The sequence below is a fragment of the Trifolium pratense genome, linkage group LG5 (assembly GCF_020283565.1).
Source record: "Trifolium pratense cultivar HEN17-A07 linkage group LG5, ARS_RC_1.1, whole genome shotgun sequence".
Taxonomy (NCBI): Eukaryota; Viridiplantae; Streptophyta; class Magnoliopsida; order Fabales; family Fabaceae; genus Trifolium; species Trifolium pratense.
Window position 1 is genome coordinate 24,008,916 of NC_060063.1, and position 19,278 is coordinate 24,028,193.

The 19,278-nt window shown below is 36.1% G+C and overlaps 1 protein-coding gene across 1 annotated transcript; it reads right to left on the minus strand.

The window, feature by feature from the left end:
- Window positions 1-7,406: 7,406 nt before the first annotated feature.
- Window positions 7,407-8,687, minus strand: LOC123883010. The gene is made up of 4 exons (XM_045931691.1): window positions 8,607-8,687; window positions 8,322-8,418; window positions 7,857-7,976; window positions 7,407-7,766 (listed from the first exon to the last, which is right to left on the minus strand). Exons 1-4 carry the CDS (start codon window positions 8,645-8,647, stop codon window positions 7,689-7,691), a joined length of 336 nt encoding a protein of 111 aa, XP_045787647.1. The 5' UTR covers window positions 8,648-8,687; the 3' UTR covers window positions 7,407-7,688.
- Between the last annotated feature and the right edge of the window lie 10,591 nt (window positions 8,688-19,278).

Below are 19,278 nucleotides of genomic sequence, written 5' to 3' on the forward strand. Positions count from 1 at the left end.
GAGCTCCCCTATCCCAACAATTTCTCCTTTTGCACCATCACCAAAGGTTACAAAGCTGGTTGAATAAGACTTTATACCAACAAGAAATTTACTTATTCCGGTCATGTGTCTTGAACAGCCACTATCGAAGTACCAGTCTTCCCTTGATGAAGCCCTAAGTGATGTGTGAGCAATCAGAGCAGTAGTCTCTTCTTGAGTTGTATCACTTTTCTTCTCATTTTCACCTTTAGGTTTCCATTCTTGTTGAGTAGAGGCAGTTGTGGAAACAGGTTTATGCTGAGGACGTCTGTTAGGGTACCCATATAGTTTGTAGCAGTAAGGCCTTATGTGCCCTTTTCTACCACAGTAATGACATCTCCAAGCATGGTGTTTTCTTCTATTTCTTGACATGGAATGCTGCTGATGATGCTGCGGCTTTTGATAAGGCATCCTTTGCTTTTGAGTTTCTCTAGGATCCATGTACATGAGGTCAGGACTATATTTTTTGAATTTGTTGACATTCTCATAGCTAAGCCCAATATTCCTAGGCTTTCGAACATTTTTCTCTAAGATTTCCTCCAGTTGACCATCAGCCTTATGAAGTTTGTCAAGATGCTCATCATCTTTATACAACATGTCAGAGAATTTTCTCAGCCGCCAAATGTCAGCATTTAATTTTTCAATGACTTCCTTAGCTTCTTCAAGATCAGAGGATAGATAATTTACCTTCTTTTGAAGTTCCTCCATCTTTGAGATATTCTCAAATTTTTCTGTTTTTAACTCATTGATGGTTACCTTTTGTTTCTCAATAACCCTGCAGATTTCAAGATCAGAGGATAGAAAATTTACCTTCTTTTGAAGTTCCTCCATCTTTGAGATATTCTCAGATTTTTCTGCTTTTAACTCATTGATGGTTACCTTTTGTTTCTCAATAACCCTGCAGATTTCTTCACTCTTAAGACAAAGTTCCTTGTAGGATGCAGCAAGCTCTTCATAGGTTACCTCTCCATCATCAGATTCTGTATCAGATGTAACAATACTTGTTAAGACTGAGATATGTTTAGCAGTTACAGATGCTGTATCATCTTCTGAGTCATCATCCTCAGACCAACTGACAGTTAGCCCTTTCTTTGTTCTCATCTGATATGTTGGACACTCAGGTCTGATGTGACCATATCCTTCACATTCATGACATCGAATGTTTCTGTTTAAGCTTGATTTTTCCTCACCTTTTGGTTTTCCTTGATTTTCATTGCTGCGCATAGTGCCTGGAGCATTGTTTTTGAAATTTGACCTGGGTCTCTTATCCATTCGTTTCAGAACTTTGTTGAATTGTTTTCCCAATAACACCATGGCCTCAGAAATACTCTCATTAGATTCTTCTTCATCCTCCAGTTCTTCTTCATTATTTTTAGATGAGAAGGCAATGCTCTTATTTTTCTTTTCACTTCTTCCATTTGCAACACTTTCATAAGTTTGGAGTGATCCAACCAGTTCATCCAGCTTCATCTGAGATATGTTTTTAGCTTCTTCCATAGCTGTGACTTTCATATCAAATTTCTTTGGAAGTGATCTAAGCATTTTTCTTACTAACTTTTCTTCGGGAATTTTCTCTCCCAAAGCATCAAATTGATTATCATAGTCTAGAATAGTCATATGAAAATCTTGAATTGTTTCCTCCTCCTTCATACGTAAATTTTCAAACTGAGTAGTAAGAATCTGTAATTTAGACATTTTTACCTGAGGAGTACCTTCATGAACAGTTTCAAGAATCTTCCAAGCTTCCTTTGCTGAGACACATTTTTTGATCAGTTTGAAGATGTGTTTGTCTACCCTATTGTATAATGCATATAATGCTTTTGAGTTTCCCAAAGCAAGCTCATCCTCTTCTTTAGACCAGTCCTCCTCAGCTTTTAGTTCAAGTGTTGGCTTTCCATCCTTGTCCATGACCACAGGGGGGTCCCATCCTTTCAGAACAGCCTTCCAAGTTTTGCTATCCATAGATTTTAGGAAAGCAATCATGCGTGATTTCCAATAATCATAGTTGGAGACACCAACTAGAAGCGGTGGTCTGCTTACAAGCCCTCCTTCTTTTTCCATGTTGCCAGACATTCTCCCTGGAGCTCACCCTATAACCAGAAAGGGTGCCTGCTCTGATGCCAATTGAAATCTGGCACGCAGTGAACACAATGCTGCACAAGATGCTATAGCACACGTTGCAGCAAGACAGTCGCAGAACACAGTAAATAAATAAATAACTTGCAAAATAATAAATAAGACAGGTAATTGTTAACCCAGTTCAGTGCAACGTCACGTACTCTGGGGGATACCAATCCAGGAATGAATCCACTATAATAGCTCTAGTTCAAAGCCCTCGACCAACACCCGGTACTTGACTTATCACCTAGACACTACCCGTGCAATCCTACCTAAGAACCTCTTAGATAATGAGACCCTGTCCCAAATTCCCTCTAACAACACGTACTATGTTGCTGTCAATAATAATAATCAGGATGGAGACACTCTCCTAGAAACTAGACCACACTCTTGCTTAAAAGCTTATGAGTGAATCACACAAACTAACTCCGTGCTTAAAAGCTTAGGAGCAGCTTACAATAAACAACACAAACCCAGTCCTAAACTTGCATCAAAAACGACACAAGAAAGGCTCACAAAAGACACACACACTAAACCTTAAAAACGCACACTTTTGTAATACAAGGTTTAGAATTCACGAGTTGTAAAGGCTTGAGGATTCACATATTTATAGTCTTCAATTGTCTTGATGTCCAAGTTAGGTCTTCAGACATGTACAGCTGTAGGAATTGCGGCCCAACCCTAAATTAATTTCAAAAATATAATTCGTTTGTTTCATGTTGTACCAAACAAAAAAAACGCCAAAAATATAATATAATTATATTTTTGTTTTAAATAACATTTCTTCAGCCGACTTCAATAAAACTTGCTGAGCAAGGCTCGTTTTGCCCAGACGCACGTGCTTGAATATATAATTGAAGCAAATCTTGACTCAGATTTGAAATAAAAATTCTGCACGAAAAACAGAGCATCAGAATGCTGTACTATAATGCTACAGCACCTCAGTCCAGCATCTGGCTGGTTGGCTTTTGCAAAATGTAGCCAATCAAAACACCAACAACCAGCATTTATAGTGCACACTTTTTTTTTTACGAGACACAACTTATAGTCTTTTACAATTTTTTTCTCTTTTTGCATTTGATATTTAAGGTTTGTTTGAATTGATTTATTTTGTAGCTTATGTAAAATAATTCTTACAAATAAATAAATAAATTTTTATGAAAATGTACAACTTTATGAAAAAAAAATCTTATAAAGATATAATTTTTAATAGTAAAAACATACTTCCTCTGTGACATTTTATTTAATCTATATATAATTAACTGAAAAAGTACAATTTTGCTTATAAAAAGTATCACGGAGGGAGTATCAATAAACATAAAAACTTACTCCACCTGATTCCCGCAATTGTGATCGGAGGGGGCTGAAACCACTTAACGCCAGAAACTGACCCCAAATCAGATTAGGCGGTCCAGTGAGCCGGATACTAGTGGTGAAAAAAAAAACTTAAAAGTATTTATTTGCTAAACTATTTCTCATAAGCTTAGAAATAAGTCAATCCAAACAGACCTTTAATATATTTATAATATATTATAATAGTATATATTAATAAGTCAAGTTAGATAATGTTTTGGGAAAAGATGTATTTTTATTTTGCAGGTGTATTTAGTATAAAACTATTGTCGCAGTTATACATATTATTTATTAAAAATTATACATATTAGTATTTATTAAAAATTTATGCAACTTTTCATAAAAAAAAAATGTAACTCGTCTCGTAAGTGTAGTTCAGTTAGTAACTTCCAACAAAGTTGTATTTATGAGTTAAGGTATGCAAATCGACCACCAAGAAGGGAAGCAGATTGGGGAAGGTTATGGAAGATTAAAGCACCCCCAAAGACCAAGCATTTGTTATGGAGAATTTGCAAGGAATGTCTACCTTCTCGGGTACGGTTAAGAAATCGATATGTACAATGTCCGTTGGAGTGTCCTTCATGCACAGTGGAGCCGGAAGAAGAATGGCATATATTCTTTGATTGTGATGGAAGCAAGGAAGCGTGGAATATCATGGGACTTGGACACATACTGCAGCAGCGCCAACATGCAACACAGAATTTTGATGAGTTTATTTAGAACATATGCAGTACTGAAAGCACGCTGATTGCAGTTGCAGGGAAGGTGGCTGTTCTTATGTGGCAGATATGGCAGAATCGAAACACACTAGTCTGGGACAGCACAGTATTAATGCACGACAAGTAGGAGCCAAGGCAAATCAGATGTGGAGTGAATGGGCTGCAGTACAAGAAGTATTTGAGGAGCAAAATATGCAGCAACAAACAGCAGTACCACAGTGGAGGCCACCAAGACAAGGCTATTTGAAGTGCAACGTGGATGCCAGTTTCCTTGATGCAACCAGAGCAACGTGTTGGAGTTGGTGTTTACGCGATCACCGCGGACGATTCATACTTGCTGGAACCAATGGCACTCAAAGAAGCAATTGAAGAAGGAATCAATAGAGGATTTTCTCATGTCATATTTGAGAGTGATTCTAAAGTGATAGTTGATGCTATTTCCTCTAGGCATATTGGTTCGTCGGAATTTAGTATTGTAATTTCTCACATGCAGTCGATATTATTATTATTATTATTAGCTCAAAACTTTGAGATAAAGTTTGTCAAGCGGCAAGCGAATATGGTAGCTCACCACTTAGCAAGGGCAACCTATTCCTTAGCTAGTCGCAATGTTTTTGAGTCGATTCTTCCTTGTATTGAATACTACATGAATAATGAAACGAATTAAGTTTATTATCATAAAAAAAATTAAAAAATCTACGCTGAGAAGAGAAACCTAAATGCTTTATTCCGACGATGCATAGAAGATGCAGTAAATACTAGTAGTACTAACAAAATGAAAATTGAATCGTCAGAGCTCTCTTTATGAGATTGTTAGTAGTTGAGGTAGTAGTGATAGTTTAGAATTAGTTTGATATTGTAGAAGACTTTGGTTGATAGTTGAAGGATAGTAACAAGTAGTGTGAAAGCTAATATAGAAGTATTCAGTAACATGGAACAAGAGCTAACACATTAGTAGTAGTAGGAGAGTAGTGGTAGCATGGTGAACTCTTATTGTTATTGTCATTGCATCTCAAAGGCTTGAGTACAATTGCACATAGTTTACCTATTTATAGGTATGAGTGTATATTCTAGATACTACATTCTAGAATTTTCATGACATTTTCCTAATACATATATGGTATTGATTTATTCCATGATCAACTTCTAAAGTGTTATAGTTCTAGAAAATTCTAGCATGTGCATCAATGCTAAGTTATTCTATAAACTACTAATGTATTCTAGAAATATCTAGAAATGTGCATCATATTTCAACACTCCTCCTTGATGCATATTTCGGAAACTCCATGCATAGTTTGTAGTTGCTCAAATTTGAATTTATTAAATTATCTTCTCTTACCTCCTTCATGATTCAATTTTGTCACACCTCTTGCCACAACTCTTTGTTAGTCTTGTTAAAGACTTTTGACGAGCACCAATATTCTTGCTCCTTAGTTGCGCTTGTAATCTTCCTTGTTTGTCTTGTTAAGACATTTAACAAGGACCACTCTTGTTGCTTCTAAATTGCTTGAGTCTCCTTGTCACACTTGTAGTAGAATTTGGACAGGGACTCATTCTTGCTTTAGTGGTTGCATTTGGCTTCCCGGGCTTGTACTCAAGTTGAGCCTCAGAGGCAACAGGTCTCCATTTGTATTTATCACCTGTGCTTGTGCTCTATCTGAACTCGAGTATTATTTGCCATAGGATTGACATTAGTTGGACATGAACTTAAGAGGGTCGAGCTGTTAGGCTACTTGAACTCCTCTATCTCATTTTTAGTTTTGAGTTTGAACTCAAACAGAGTCGAGCCGTGTGGCTACCTGTACTCCTTTTGTGTTTGAGTCATAGATCCTGTTTTCTAGTTTAAACAAATAGTTGGTGGCAAGAAAAAATAGTTTGCTACGCCCAGTGAATGACCGAACGCAGCTTTGCACCAGTAGAAAAAATCTTTTTTACATCTGGCAAAACACACTTTTTACATCTGAAAAATGTCAGATGTAGGCGCACGTGACTTAGTAAGTATACACGTTTTACATCTGGCGTAGTCAGATGTAAAAAAACACGTTTTACCTCTGACCAAGGCGAAAATCAAATATTATTTTTTTAAAATTAAATTGAACATTTTACATCTGACCAAGTCCACCAGATGTGAAATCTTAACTTTATGTTTTTTTTTTTCAAAAACCTACCTTTTTTTATATATTTGAAATCCTTTTTTTTTATTAAAAAAATCTAACCCACAATACCAACAATATAACATAACTGGCATCAAGAACATAATACTAAAATTCAACATCCATAGCCAAATTCAACATTCAACATATATATAGTAATAATGTCATTAAAGTACAACCATTGAAATCCAAAATACAAAACATCATAATAATTATCTTACATATAATGGACATGCAGGAAATTCTGGTTGCAATTATCTTGTAGTAATTGTTGCCCCTCCCTACACCTTTAATCCATCTATAAGCCGTCCAGGCATGCTTCCAACATATGTTCTCCTATGTCCTAATATCGGCCTCATCCTTGACTCCACCAGCGGATATGCGGATAAACTTTCTTCCCAAAGCAGCAGCAATAGAAGATGCCAATGATGTTATCCCGACACCTGGTGGCCCAACAAAGCACAACGCTGGACCTCTTGCATCTGGTTTAAGCTGTGATGCATACACACTAAAATTAGAAACACACACTACAAAAAAGCTGGAAAGCGGCGACCACTGAAAAAAAAGCATTAGCGTCGGTTTTTTTCGTCGCTAATTGACTAATGCAGCGGTTGGACAACTGACGCAACAAGCAGCGTCGCTACAGCATACAGCAGCGTTTCCAGTAAATCGTTGGAATAACCGCTACATGGACCTTAGCGTCGGTTGTATTGATTGTGCGGCGGTTTCGAACCGTCGCTCTTTGTAATTATTTTCCAACTATTTTTAAGCTTTTAGCGTCGGTTGTAACCGCCGCAGCGCCGCTATTCGCTTTTATATTTAAAAAAAATCAATTATTTTTTGTTTCCCACAAATTTTTTTAAACGCTTTTTTTCCTGCAATTTTTAAACGCTATTTTTTTTTGTTTCCTGCAAAAAAATCAAAAATAAAATATATATACTCATACAAAGTAGCCAAAAAAAATTATTTAAGTCACAATAAAAAAATACTCAGACAAATAATTAATTAATAGTAAAAAATACAATATAAAGTTTATTTGAAACCTCATTGCATATGACACATGCTTCCAAAAATTTAACTTAGTATATCCCCTTCACCTAAACTTAAATGGTACAATAACTTGCCTTTGAGTTTAACATCCATTAGAATGAATACTCAAAATTTGTTACCCTTTCATGATTCATCCATGATTCATCATGTATCTCCAGTCATTCCAACTGACGAACTAACCCTGTTAGTCTTCTGAGAAAGTGGAGTTGTGGTTGCCTTTGTGAAGTACATGTAGTAGTATACTTTAAGAATCATGGTTGCAAAGATGAAAACTGCTTCAGCAATGAAGATTCCTTTCCTCAAACTTCCACAGGAGAAGTTCTGAGCAGAAAATCAAACTTTTAAAGGAGAAGTTCTGAACACAATGATTTAGCCACAATTTAATATCAATATCAGTGTGATGAGATGAAACAGAAATCATTGCTCAATAATTCAGAATTATTACCAAGAAGAAAGAAAATATATAATGGACCATGCTCGATTTCCACAGGATATTAATGGCCTCCCTAAGCACATGCACTTTGTCACAATAATGGACCATCCTCAATATTGAAGTTATTTGTGCCTGCACAATTATAGTTGGAGAAAAGTGAATTACAAAGCTTAACATAACAGAAGTGTACAAATGTTACTAAAAAATGTTACTGAAGAGCCTAGAGGCTGCACTGCCACTAGTCACATAAGGGTAAACTAAAAGTATGCAGAAAATTAATACTAACATGAAGCATAAATAAGAACGTCAACCAAAAGTGGAAGAGACCACACTGCCCTGGCTCTTAAAGCTTATATATTGGATAAACAATGCCTTATACCATATAACCATATAGTCAATGTAATAGTTTGAGCTATTAAAGGTTCACTACTCTGTTGTAGTGTAGATTTTGAGATAAAAAGAAAAATTCAGACTCACATTGTACCACCAGCAACAGGGCCAATAGCTTTGAATAGAAACATAGATGTCATGGAAATTCAATTGGCTGCTCCCCTTTGGTGATGTACTGTTGTTCCTATTTTCAAATCAATTATATGCCACAATTCCATAAAAAATAATATCAAACTTTATTAGTGAGGAAACACAATATAATGAATTAATACACTTTACAAACATGAGAATTGACATCTCCATTACCAAGATGCTTAAGTTCTTTTTCCTTCACGAGAGTTGGGTTACTATCAGAGTTAACAATGATTTTACCTGCATTGACAAGACCAGTTCAGCATTGCCATCAGATGCATGAAAAGCTTAAGATTCTCTCAATCCTACTGCACGATCATGTCTATGGCACTTGCTTCCTACTGCCCCTTGTCGACAAACATCATGACCAAAATCAATACATAATTCTTGCACTAAACTTCACCGGCACTTGATGACAAGCAGTATAGGAACCAAAATAACATTCGAAAGAACCAAATCAACATAATAATGACCGCATCGAAAACATATACTATGCAGTCAAAAGGTCAATCAATCTCAAAGTTTATCCAAAAGATACATTTAACAAACACATAATAAACACATGTTAGCAAGATAGCATTCTTGTTGAGATAATCAAACATACTAAATTCATTGGTCCAAGCATCTTTGTTTCATCCAAAGCATCTATGTTTCGTCAAATAAATAGACATGTATACATACACATACAAGAAAAGAATCTGTAAATAATTCAATAACTAGAGCAACACACGTAAAGGACCTATAAATTCACTCAAGAAAGAGTATGTATTCAAACATACAACTAATGATAAAACTTTGTCATGTCTCCACCTATAACAGTGCATTTACTCAAAATAAAATCTAGAACTAAGCTTTCTCATGTAAAACACATTAAAACATAAAAATTGAGTGATAGTACCAAAATCTAAGAGTTGTGCAAGCCAAAAAAATATTATCTATAATATATACAACTATCTGCAGAATTGCAGCCACAAAAAGAGTAGAATCTACATATGAAAATCAACAATAGGAGATAAAGTCAAGTTTAATTGACAATCCAAACAAAATAAATCCATGAAGCATCAACACTAGAACATATAATGCACTATAATATTAATACTATCTCATAACTTTTCTTGGTTATATTGATACTTTAAATTCCTATAGTAATATTTTAAAGAAATTTTGGTCCATCCTAAGATCTCAGGAGCCTATATTGTTGATATTACTTCCTAATTTTTGGGTAATATAGAAAAAGTCCACAAAATAGTGATATTAAATTGAAGCAAGTAAATCATCTAACTAAAGTCATACCTACAACAATAGAGTACTTTTCCCAATGCCGTAATCAACACCAATCAAAGACAGTAAGCCTTGAAAACACAATATCCTAAATAAACATAGTTAACCTTCAAATCATGTTCTAAATCAAATACCAAAGGATAAACAACTTATGCTAAAAATGTACAAGACAATCCACAAACACACATGTTGGGGGTTAAACCCAAGCATGCAGACCAACAAACTCATTAGTTGAAAGCAAATAAAGTTACCTTCTTGAAATAGAAAAATTGTCCTGATCAAGTTGTCATAGCAGAGTAGTGGTTGCTGCACACTTTCACTTACTACTGATCAAAAACAATATTCATGAGAATATATTTAAATGTTAAGAAAACTAATAGCAAACTAGCAATATCAGATCAAACCCTTCATAAGCAAACTAGCAATAAATTATTTCATAAGGAATATAGCATGTGCCGTCAAACCCTTCATAATACTAATTGAAATTTCAAAACTAATTGAATGACTATAACTAGCAAAAACCCTAAACCATCAATTGATAAAATTCAAAACCCTAAATGGACTAAAAACTCTAAATCATCATAATCAAAGACAAAAAATAGAAAAATTATAGAAATTTGTCTCAATTCATATAAAAATTTCATCACCTGATATTGAAAACAAGGGGTCGAACAAGCAGAGAAGAGAAGAGAAGTGTTGAAGCTTTCTTTTTTGAAAACAAGGGGTCGTGCGATACACACTAAAACTGGGTTGTGAAATTTTCGTGCGAGAGAATAAGAGAGAGGGGGGTACTCATTCCTAATCGTGAACGAACATTTATTTCTAATCCAGTCGCCGCGGAACACAATAAAACTGCCGCTACTTTACCACAGGAACCGCCGAGATTTACACACACCAACGGCGGTTGAATGAATGCCGCATTAAACGTCAGTATTGACATGAGCGGCGGCGGTTCACTTGATACCGCCTCAAATGGACCGTCGCTGTCTTCAATTTTTCTTGTAGTGACAGTAAATTATACAATCCATTAGCAACCTTGCGAACTGCCAGGTATTCAATAATTCTCTCTTGACCTTCACTAAACCATAGTGATCACTGTCCAGTCGCTTTTGTGCAGCTCTTAAGTCCATTTCAATCTCTTCGTTGGCCTTCTGCCAGGGGAGATCGGCAAGAAGATCAAGGTAAATCCGCGAACTGTTATACCCAGGTTGTTGAGGCTGCATTTTTTTAAGCCTCCTGAGAGAACAATTATAGTAAAATGAACTGATTGTCTCTACAAGGTTGTAGAATCACTTTGATAATGACAATATCTGATTTTTCATCAATTTACTTAACATATAGAGCAAGTAATTCCTGACAAAGATCAATCATCACCATATTTCATTATGATTCTATCAAAAAATACCTCAACTATATGTGTGCATGTTTCCATACATTTGGTGGCATTCCTGCCTTCTGCATCTTCCTTTCAAGGGCAACCAGGTCATCCTCATCATCCTCATTATCACCAAGTTCTTCTTTTATAGCCCTCATCTAAAATAATATTTTAGGAAAAAAAGAAAACAAGAACATCTCAATTAGATAAAAACCTTAACTAGATAAGAAAGCAGTAAAATGCTCCCCTGAAGCAAAGCTGACCAAGCCTTTTTAAATCATCTGGTATAACATATAACTATTTTATCAGTGTATTACTGCTGTGAAGGAAATCAGAAAATCTATGCTACTGTCAGTTTCCCTCCTAAGACAAACTGTGATAATCACCTAATAGCTAAATGTAGTATATATCACAGAATCATCTAAGTCTAACTACAAGTGACGGCTTTAAGACTAAGAATATTACCTACACAATATTAATTTAGGGGTAGATTTGAAGAATTCTCTCCCCCCTAATTCCCATCGTTAATGGAATTTCCGCCATAAAACCCTCTAAACCATACTGAAGTCACAATTCAACTTTATATCTTGATGTTTTCCTATTATTAGTGTTTAATTGTATAGAATTTTCTATTATTATTGTTTAATTGTATAAAATTAAGTTTAATGATTGTGAACTTATCTCTAAAATCTAGATCCTAGTTGCTATTTTTTTTTTTGTAATTTATAATATTCACAATTAGGTTCTGACTTCTCAGTTTAAAACTGTAAAACTGGTACACTGGAACTGAAATTCCAGTTCAGTTTGGTTCAAAGCTGCACGAAAAACAGTTCGGTTGGGTTTGACAAACTGGTTTACCAGTTCAGTTGGGTTCAATTGGAGTTTCTCACATAAACTGAACTATGCCCACCCCTACATGTGAGCAAGTGGTGTTGGACAGTCCCATGAACGCAATAAATATTGCCCGTGCCTTGGCGCTGCGCCCCCAAAGCGTTTGTCTTTTCTAGCGTAGCATTAGGCAATGTAACCAATATTTTGTTGGTGTAAGCCCTAGAGGTCAATTATTTATAATTGCATGATACTTGTATTGGATAATTTAATTATTAAATAAAGACTTTTCTTTATTATGTTTATGTGTTAAATAATAATAGAGTCCCTAGAATAGTAAGTTCATTGAATGGAACGTTAAGTGTGACTTAATCGTGAGAATCCATTACACATGAGAACACTATTCTTAAAACATCCGTAGTCGAGCTTTAATGTGAATTGGGATAACATCAAAGCATAGAGACTATATTATGTTGGTAGACTGATGATCACGTCTCACGGATAATAGATAAAGAGTTATCAAATCTTCACATAGATATAAATATTAAGAGTAATATTTATATCGGATTGACCCACCATGAGAATACTACATAGTATGTTATGAAATGTCATAAGATATTCTCATAGTGATAAGTGGTGTATTGCACCCTTCGACCTGAAACCACTATGTTCCCTAGATGTAGGAGTGTAGTACTTTGTCGCCATTCAAAGTTATCCGTAACAGGATGACTATAAAGTTGGTTGATGGGTATTCCACGAATCATGCTAAGGGACATGAGTGACTTAGATGGAATTTACCCCTCCTACATAACAGGAGATATGTCTATGGGCCCAATATTGAACTTAACAAGGGTGACGTACTATGCCTTGTGTTCAATATAGACATAAGGGTAAAAGGGTAATTATACACAAGATATTTATCACGGAAAGGTTTGTCAGATCACGTGACATTCTTGTGACTTGGGTAGCAGTGATGTGTTGCTAGATACCGCTGACTGTTTATAATATTGAGATTAATATTATTGCCAACGTCATAGGAACCTATAGGGTCACACACATAAGGACAGTTAATGACGGGAGAAATAAGTATGACTTATTAGTGGGGTGCGATTAGTAACAGTAGGTTATTGGGCTTGCGAAGTCCAATAACCGCTTTGGCCTGAAGACAACATAAGAAGCTCTAAAAATAGGGCCTTATGCAATTCAGTCTGGTGTTACACATATAATCCGAATTTTAGAGAAACCCTGAAATTCTCTAAAACCCTAACCGCACTAAATCTCCCTCTACCGTCGTCTCGCAGCTAGCACTAAGAGGTGAACGGAAACTGTTCGTGTGGACCGGCTAGAGGTGCTGCGATCGTGCGGTGCTTGTGATCAATTCAGAATCGAGGAATTTTTCTTCAAAGGTAATAACCGAAACCCTGATCATGTCCATTCGCAAGGATCCATCGAAGGAAAATTTTAATTTCCGCTGCGTTTTACACTCTGTTTTAAACACGATTTTCCTTCAGTGGTATCAGAGCCACTTGTGAAACCTGAAGGTGTGAAAACACAAGAAGGGGGGGTTGAATTGTGTTTTAGTCAAGTTTAAAACTTTTTCAAGTTCTTAACTTAACTACAACAGCAGCGGATAAAAAACACAATAAAACAAGTTAAGAGAGAGAGAGAGATCACACAAGCAATTTATACTGGTTCCTCTCACAAAACGAGAGTAGTCCAGTCCCCTTGCACTTCCAAGGGATTTCACTATAATCACACAAGATTACAACTGCTCAAGCACACAAGCAAGAGACTTCTCAACACTGCTCAAGCACACAAGCTTAAGACTTCACACTTAAGCACACAAGCTTAAGTTATCTCAAGTACAAGATATAATAAAGTAATGGAAAGTATACAACAGCTCTTAGTCAGAACCTAGAAGAACAAATACTAAATATTTGAACTAAAAGTGCAACAACACAGTTCAGAGGTTCAGAGCTTTGTATGAGGAATTCAGAGTTTGTTCGTACGTGTTAATAATCCTTGATCTTAATATATATAATACAGCTGATCCTTCTAGTATATATATGACTAGAAAAGAGTCGTTGCAAAGAAGACCGTTGAAGTAGATAATCTTTTGTCTTCAAGCAGCCTGTCTTGATGCAGTTTGGTTGTATCTAAAACTGAGAAAGAGTTTCAGGTACTTTGACTACTGCAGAGAAGACTTTCCTTATTCAGCTAACACCACTGATGACCCACGTTCTCAAAAGAGGACAGACAAAAGGAGATTAGCTGTTCTGATCAGGCTTGAAAGGTCCTTTTCTTCATTGGTAGAAGAGTTGACTTGCAAAAGAGAATCTTTACAAACTTCAAGAAGATCATCAGAGTTTGATGAAGCTAAGACCTTAAGAAGTTCTGAAGACTTCATCGTCTGAAGATTACAACTTCTGAGTCTCACAATCTTCTGAACACTTACAAACTTCTGAAGTCCTTATCTTCTGATCATTAATCAGAGCTTAATTGAATCTAAGTCCTGCACACTTAAATTAAATTTTTAGTCCTTCCAATTGTTTATTAATACTTTGTTATCATCAAAACCTTAATAGATTTAGGGGCAAACATTTTTAAATCAATTTTGTTCCAACAATCTCCCCCTTTTTGATGATGACAAACATAAGTATTAATTGACAATTGTTGTTAAATTAACTTATCATGTTTCTCTTAGGTTTGTGAGGTTTGCAAGCTCCCCCTAAGATTGATACTCCTTAAAGCCTAAGCTTTAAGTTTTATCCATGATATTTTAATTTACTATAAGATTAAGATAATTTGGAATAAAACAAATTTCATATCTTTCTTCAGAGTGAGAGGTTTGCAAGCTCTCCCCCTAAGTCTCATAAGGCTAAGTTAAAATTGCACTCTTAACTTATCCTTACTTATGAAATTTATTTCAGTTTCAACTTACTTAGTCTCCATATTGAAATACGTAAATCAACTTAAAAAGAACAACTTTTAACTTAACGGATAAAAGCGAGATAAAAGCGTGAGCGTGGTTTCAGCTTTGAAACTTATCACTTATCAATTAATGCGTAACTACTCCCCCTTTTGTCATTATCAAAAAGTAAAAAAAAATTTAGATAACCAAGACAGTCAAAGAAGAAGAGTGGTTGTTACAAAGGTGAATTTATTTCAAAAACAAACAAAACAAAAACAACGCGCTAAAGGGTTTATAAAAGGTGAACGAGTTAACATACATGCTTCACAAAAAAAATATATCAAGAAGAATCAAGAAGAATGAGAAGATTCAGTTCACGTATTGCAGAGGTTCGGAGAAAGAAAGAAGAAGAAAAACGCGAAAAAGATGCGAAAGATAAAGAAGACGACAAGAAACCACAAGATGCTGAGATTATAATCATTTCATCAGATTCTGAAGCTGAAGAAAATGAAGATGATGCTGACTATGTTGAGTTCTTGGCTGGCTATGTTCCAGAAGAAGAACGAGAAGAAGAAGAAGAGCAGAACCCAGATCCCATAGAAATTTCATCAGAGGATGCTGAGGAGAAATCTGAGATTTCTTCTGAGTATTATCCATCTGACTAGGATTAGGTTGTCTTTTTCTTTTTACCAATGTACTCAACATTGTTAGATCATTAATAAAGTTTTCTTTTAAATTCATCTTGTGTTCTTATGTTCTGGTTTATCAAAGAAAGAATTAGCACATAAAAATAACAAACCACATAACAAAGTTAAAATCCAAAATAAAAATTGTTCAGACAATATAAAAATAAAGTAAAGAAAATATGAATATCAGGTTCAGAAGATAAATATCATGAAAGACATAAAGTGCAAAGAATCCTAAGGTTTTTTGAGAAAGGCTAAGAGCTGGTCAAATTTGTCATTCAGAGACCCCACGTTGGAGACTAAACCATCCACTTTAGATTCCAAATTGAGGTGAGCTGTCCTTTGCCTTTCCAGACCTTCTTGTTGTTCTCTCAGAGCTTCTTGAAAAATCTGCAGCTGATCTGCAACCAAAGGTGCCTGTTCTTCAACCAAAGGTGCCTTGCCTTTATCAGAGGAGGGTACACCTTCATCTGGATAATCAATCATCAGAATATCAGCATCTGGATCATCCTCTTGGTTCAGCTCAGGGATTTCTTCAGCAAGTCTTGCAGCAGCTTCAGCCAGACGTTCATTCTCAATCCTTTGATCCTCAAGGCTCTTGAAAAGCTTGGAATCCACCCAGCATTCCTTAAAAGCAGACATATGCCTTGCAGTAGCAGCAATAGCAGCAAGCTTAGCACGCTCATGCTCTTCATGGTTAAACCCAGTCAGTCGTTTCAAACTAGCTCTTGCTAAGCTGTCCTTCAGAAGATGTACCATATCCAAATCCCGTTGTCCAATCACAGTCTTGATCTCATCACCCATTGCATCCAGAGCTTTGCAGATTCTAGCCTTGATTAGTGACACCTCCATATCCACATCAGAGGGACACACCAAAAACTTGTCCTGAATATGGGATAACCTAAGTAAATCATCATACAGCTGATTGGAAAGGTTACCAAAAGGGTCAGAGGATGAGGGTCAGATATTGGGAATGGTAGAGAGTTTTGTTGGGTCATTAGCAGGGTTGTCAATGATAACAACTTCTGCTTCTGAAGGGTTAGGGGCACAAGTATGAATGTGTGGATTAGGATTGGGTTCAAGAGTTGATTCAGAGGAAGAGATGTCAGATGTTGATTCAGGATAAATGTGTTCAGGTGATGGTTCAGGAGATTTGTGTTCAGGGGTTGGTTTAGAGGGTTGTTCAGCAGTTGGAATATCTGGTTGAGGTTCAGATGGTGGAATGTCAGGTGATTGTTTTTGTGGTTGAGGTTGAGGTAGAGGTGATTTTGGTTTAGGAGGTGAGGAAGATTTGTGGGTTTCATGAGTAAGAGGCTGATTATTGAGGGGGTCAGGGCTTAGGTGTTTTTCTAGTTCAGAAAGAGGGTTATCAGAAGGTGAAATGTTGGGAAGAATAGTTCTAAGCGGTTTGGTAAACCCTATTCCAATTTCAGCTTCATTAAAGATGTACTTAGGAGACTTACCTTTGGGATCAGGAACCTGTTTCTGATGCATCCTAGTACTCAGAGTTTCTTCATCAGACTCAGTTTCTGAATCAGACTGAGTTTCAGAGGAGTCACTTTCTTCACTTTCCTCTTCATCAATAACAATAGGCTTCTTTGATGAAGTTGCAGCAGCTTTTCCAGAACTAGCTTCATGTTTCCTTTTTGTTCTTTGCTCAACAACAGCTTCTTCTACTTTAACCTTCTTCTGAGCGAGAAGATTTGGTTTTTCTTGTTCAGCTTTCCTCTTAGGTTTCCTCTTAGGATTGTACAAGTTTACAGGAGCTTTTGGAACCATACTCCTATCAACAGTATATCCTTCTTTTCTAAGAACTTCCAGATAATCTTGGATGATGTGCTCAGCATCCATTTCAGAGATTACTGGATATCCATCCACATACAGACGATCTTCAAGACTGGCTGTAAACTCTTGTGGAGGTGGAACCACTTTTGACGAGATGAGACGCATCTTGGTTAGAAAACTTGCATTCAGAATCTCAGGAGTGAACTTATTTTCCACAAGTTCTGGATGGAACTTCTTCAGATTCTGAACAACATGACCTTGATAAAGAAGGTCTGAGAGTAATCTTGGATAAGCTATGGCTGTTTTCCTCTGAGATTTGCTTAAGAAGATTGCCTCACAGATCCTCTCAAAGAAGTATTCTCCCAGATTCACTTTCATTTCTTTCAGAAAGAAGTAGATCAGATGACGATGAGTCCAGGAGATTGTATCAGTACCACCAACTCTTGGACTGATAGCAGCAAGAATGATCTTGAAAAGCACTCTGCAGACATCAGTCAAACCCTTGACTTTACCCTTCAGTTTCAAATCTGTACACATCAGAGCCAGAAGATCATCTATGTACCTTGTGTCCTTCTCAAAAACATCCAACTCTATCCCAGAGTTATCCAAACCAAGCAAGGCGTTGAAGTGAATAGGAGAGAAAGCAAGATTCATACCACAGATGTTTGACCTAATCTGTTTTCCAGAAAATTCCAATAAACCCATTTCTTTCCTAGATTTACCTTTTAAACTAGGATCTCTTTCAATAGCAGCAAGTTCTTCCTGTTTAGCTTCAGCCTTATCAAAAACCTTAGCTTTCATCCAGAATTTCTTCAAGAGATCTGGGTAAATAGGACCATTAAGCATGTTGAAGTACTTATCCCATCCTTGAGTGGAGAAGTAATGTTTCACATCGAACCCATTTGCCTTCAAACTATCAAAGTCTATCATCTTCTCAGAAAGAAAGATGAGCTCAGATTCTGGAAACTCCATTTCGTTCCCAACGATTTGAAGATTTCTAAACATGAACGGAGGAATCTTTGTTGTTGAAGAAGATAAAGAACCAGCCATGATGGAGTTTAGGTAAGGGTAGGAACTAATGAGAGAGAAAGAAAATTTTGTTGAAGGTTTAGAGAGAAAAGAAAGTGTAGGTTGTGAAAGTGAGAAGTGTGCAAGTGTATTGTGTAAGTTTTATTTAAATGCACACAGTTAACACGAAAATAGCAAATTTGGGAAGTTACGCTAATTGACAGAAAGTTGAATACCAAAAATCATCATTAACCACCCACTACCTGACACACGTAGACCACGTGCAAAAATTTACTCGGTAACTGCTATTTTAATGGACAACTGTTCAGTAGCGAATACTAAACGTTTCCCACTTAAATAGTTCAGAGCCTCTGAGATATATAAAATTCTCTATCAGAGTTAAGTACTTCAGAGCTTGTGTTTCAGATGTTCTGAATCATAAGTTCTGATATACATAACCTCTTACACTTTTGTTGCCAAAAAAAATTTTCATTCAGAGATTGAAAACATGTTCAGATGTTTCTTTATAAAATCAAATCTTTCAACAGATACAGCTTTAGTAAATATATCAGCCCATTGATTTTCAGTATCAACAAACTTAATATCTATAATGCCTCTCTGAACATAATCTCTGATAAAATGGTGTTTGATTTCAATATGTTTGGCTCTAGAGTGTAGGATAGGATTTTTAGATAAATGAATGGCTGCAGTGTTATCACAATATAAAGGAATATTGTGACTGCTTACCTGATAATCTTCTAACTGATATTTTAGCCAGAGTAGTTGTGTGCAACACTTAGCTGCTGAAATGTATTCTGCTTCTGCTGTAGACAAAGCTATAGTAGTTTGTCTTTTACTAGCCCAGGAGATAAGGTTTTCACCAACAAATTGACAATTGCCACTTGTGGATTTTCTTTCAATTTTATCTCCAGCATAGTCAGCATCACAGAATCCATTTAGCACATAATCATTAGATTTCTTATAGAGAAGTCCAAGATTAGTTGTTCCTTTCAGATACCTAAAGATTCTCTTTACAGC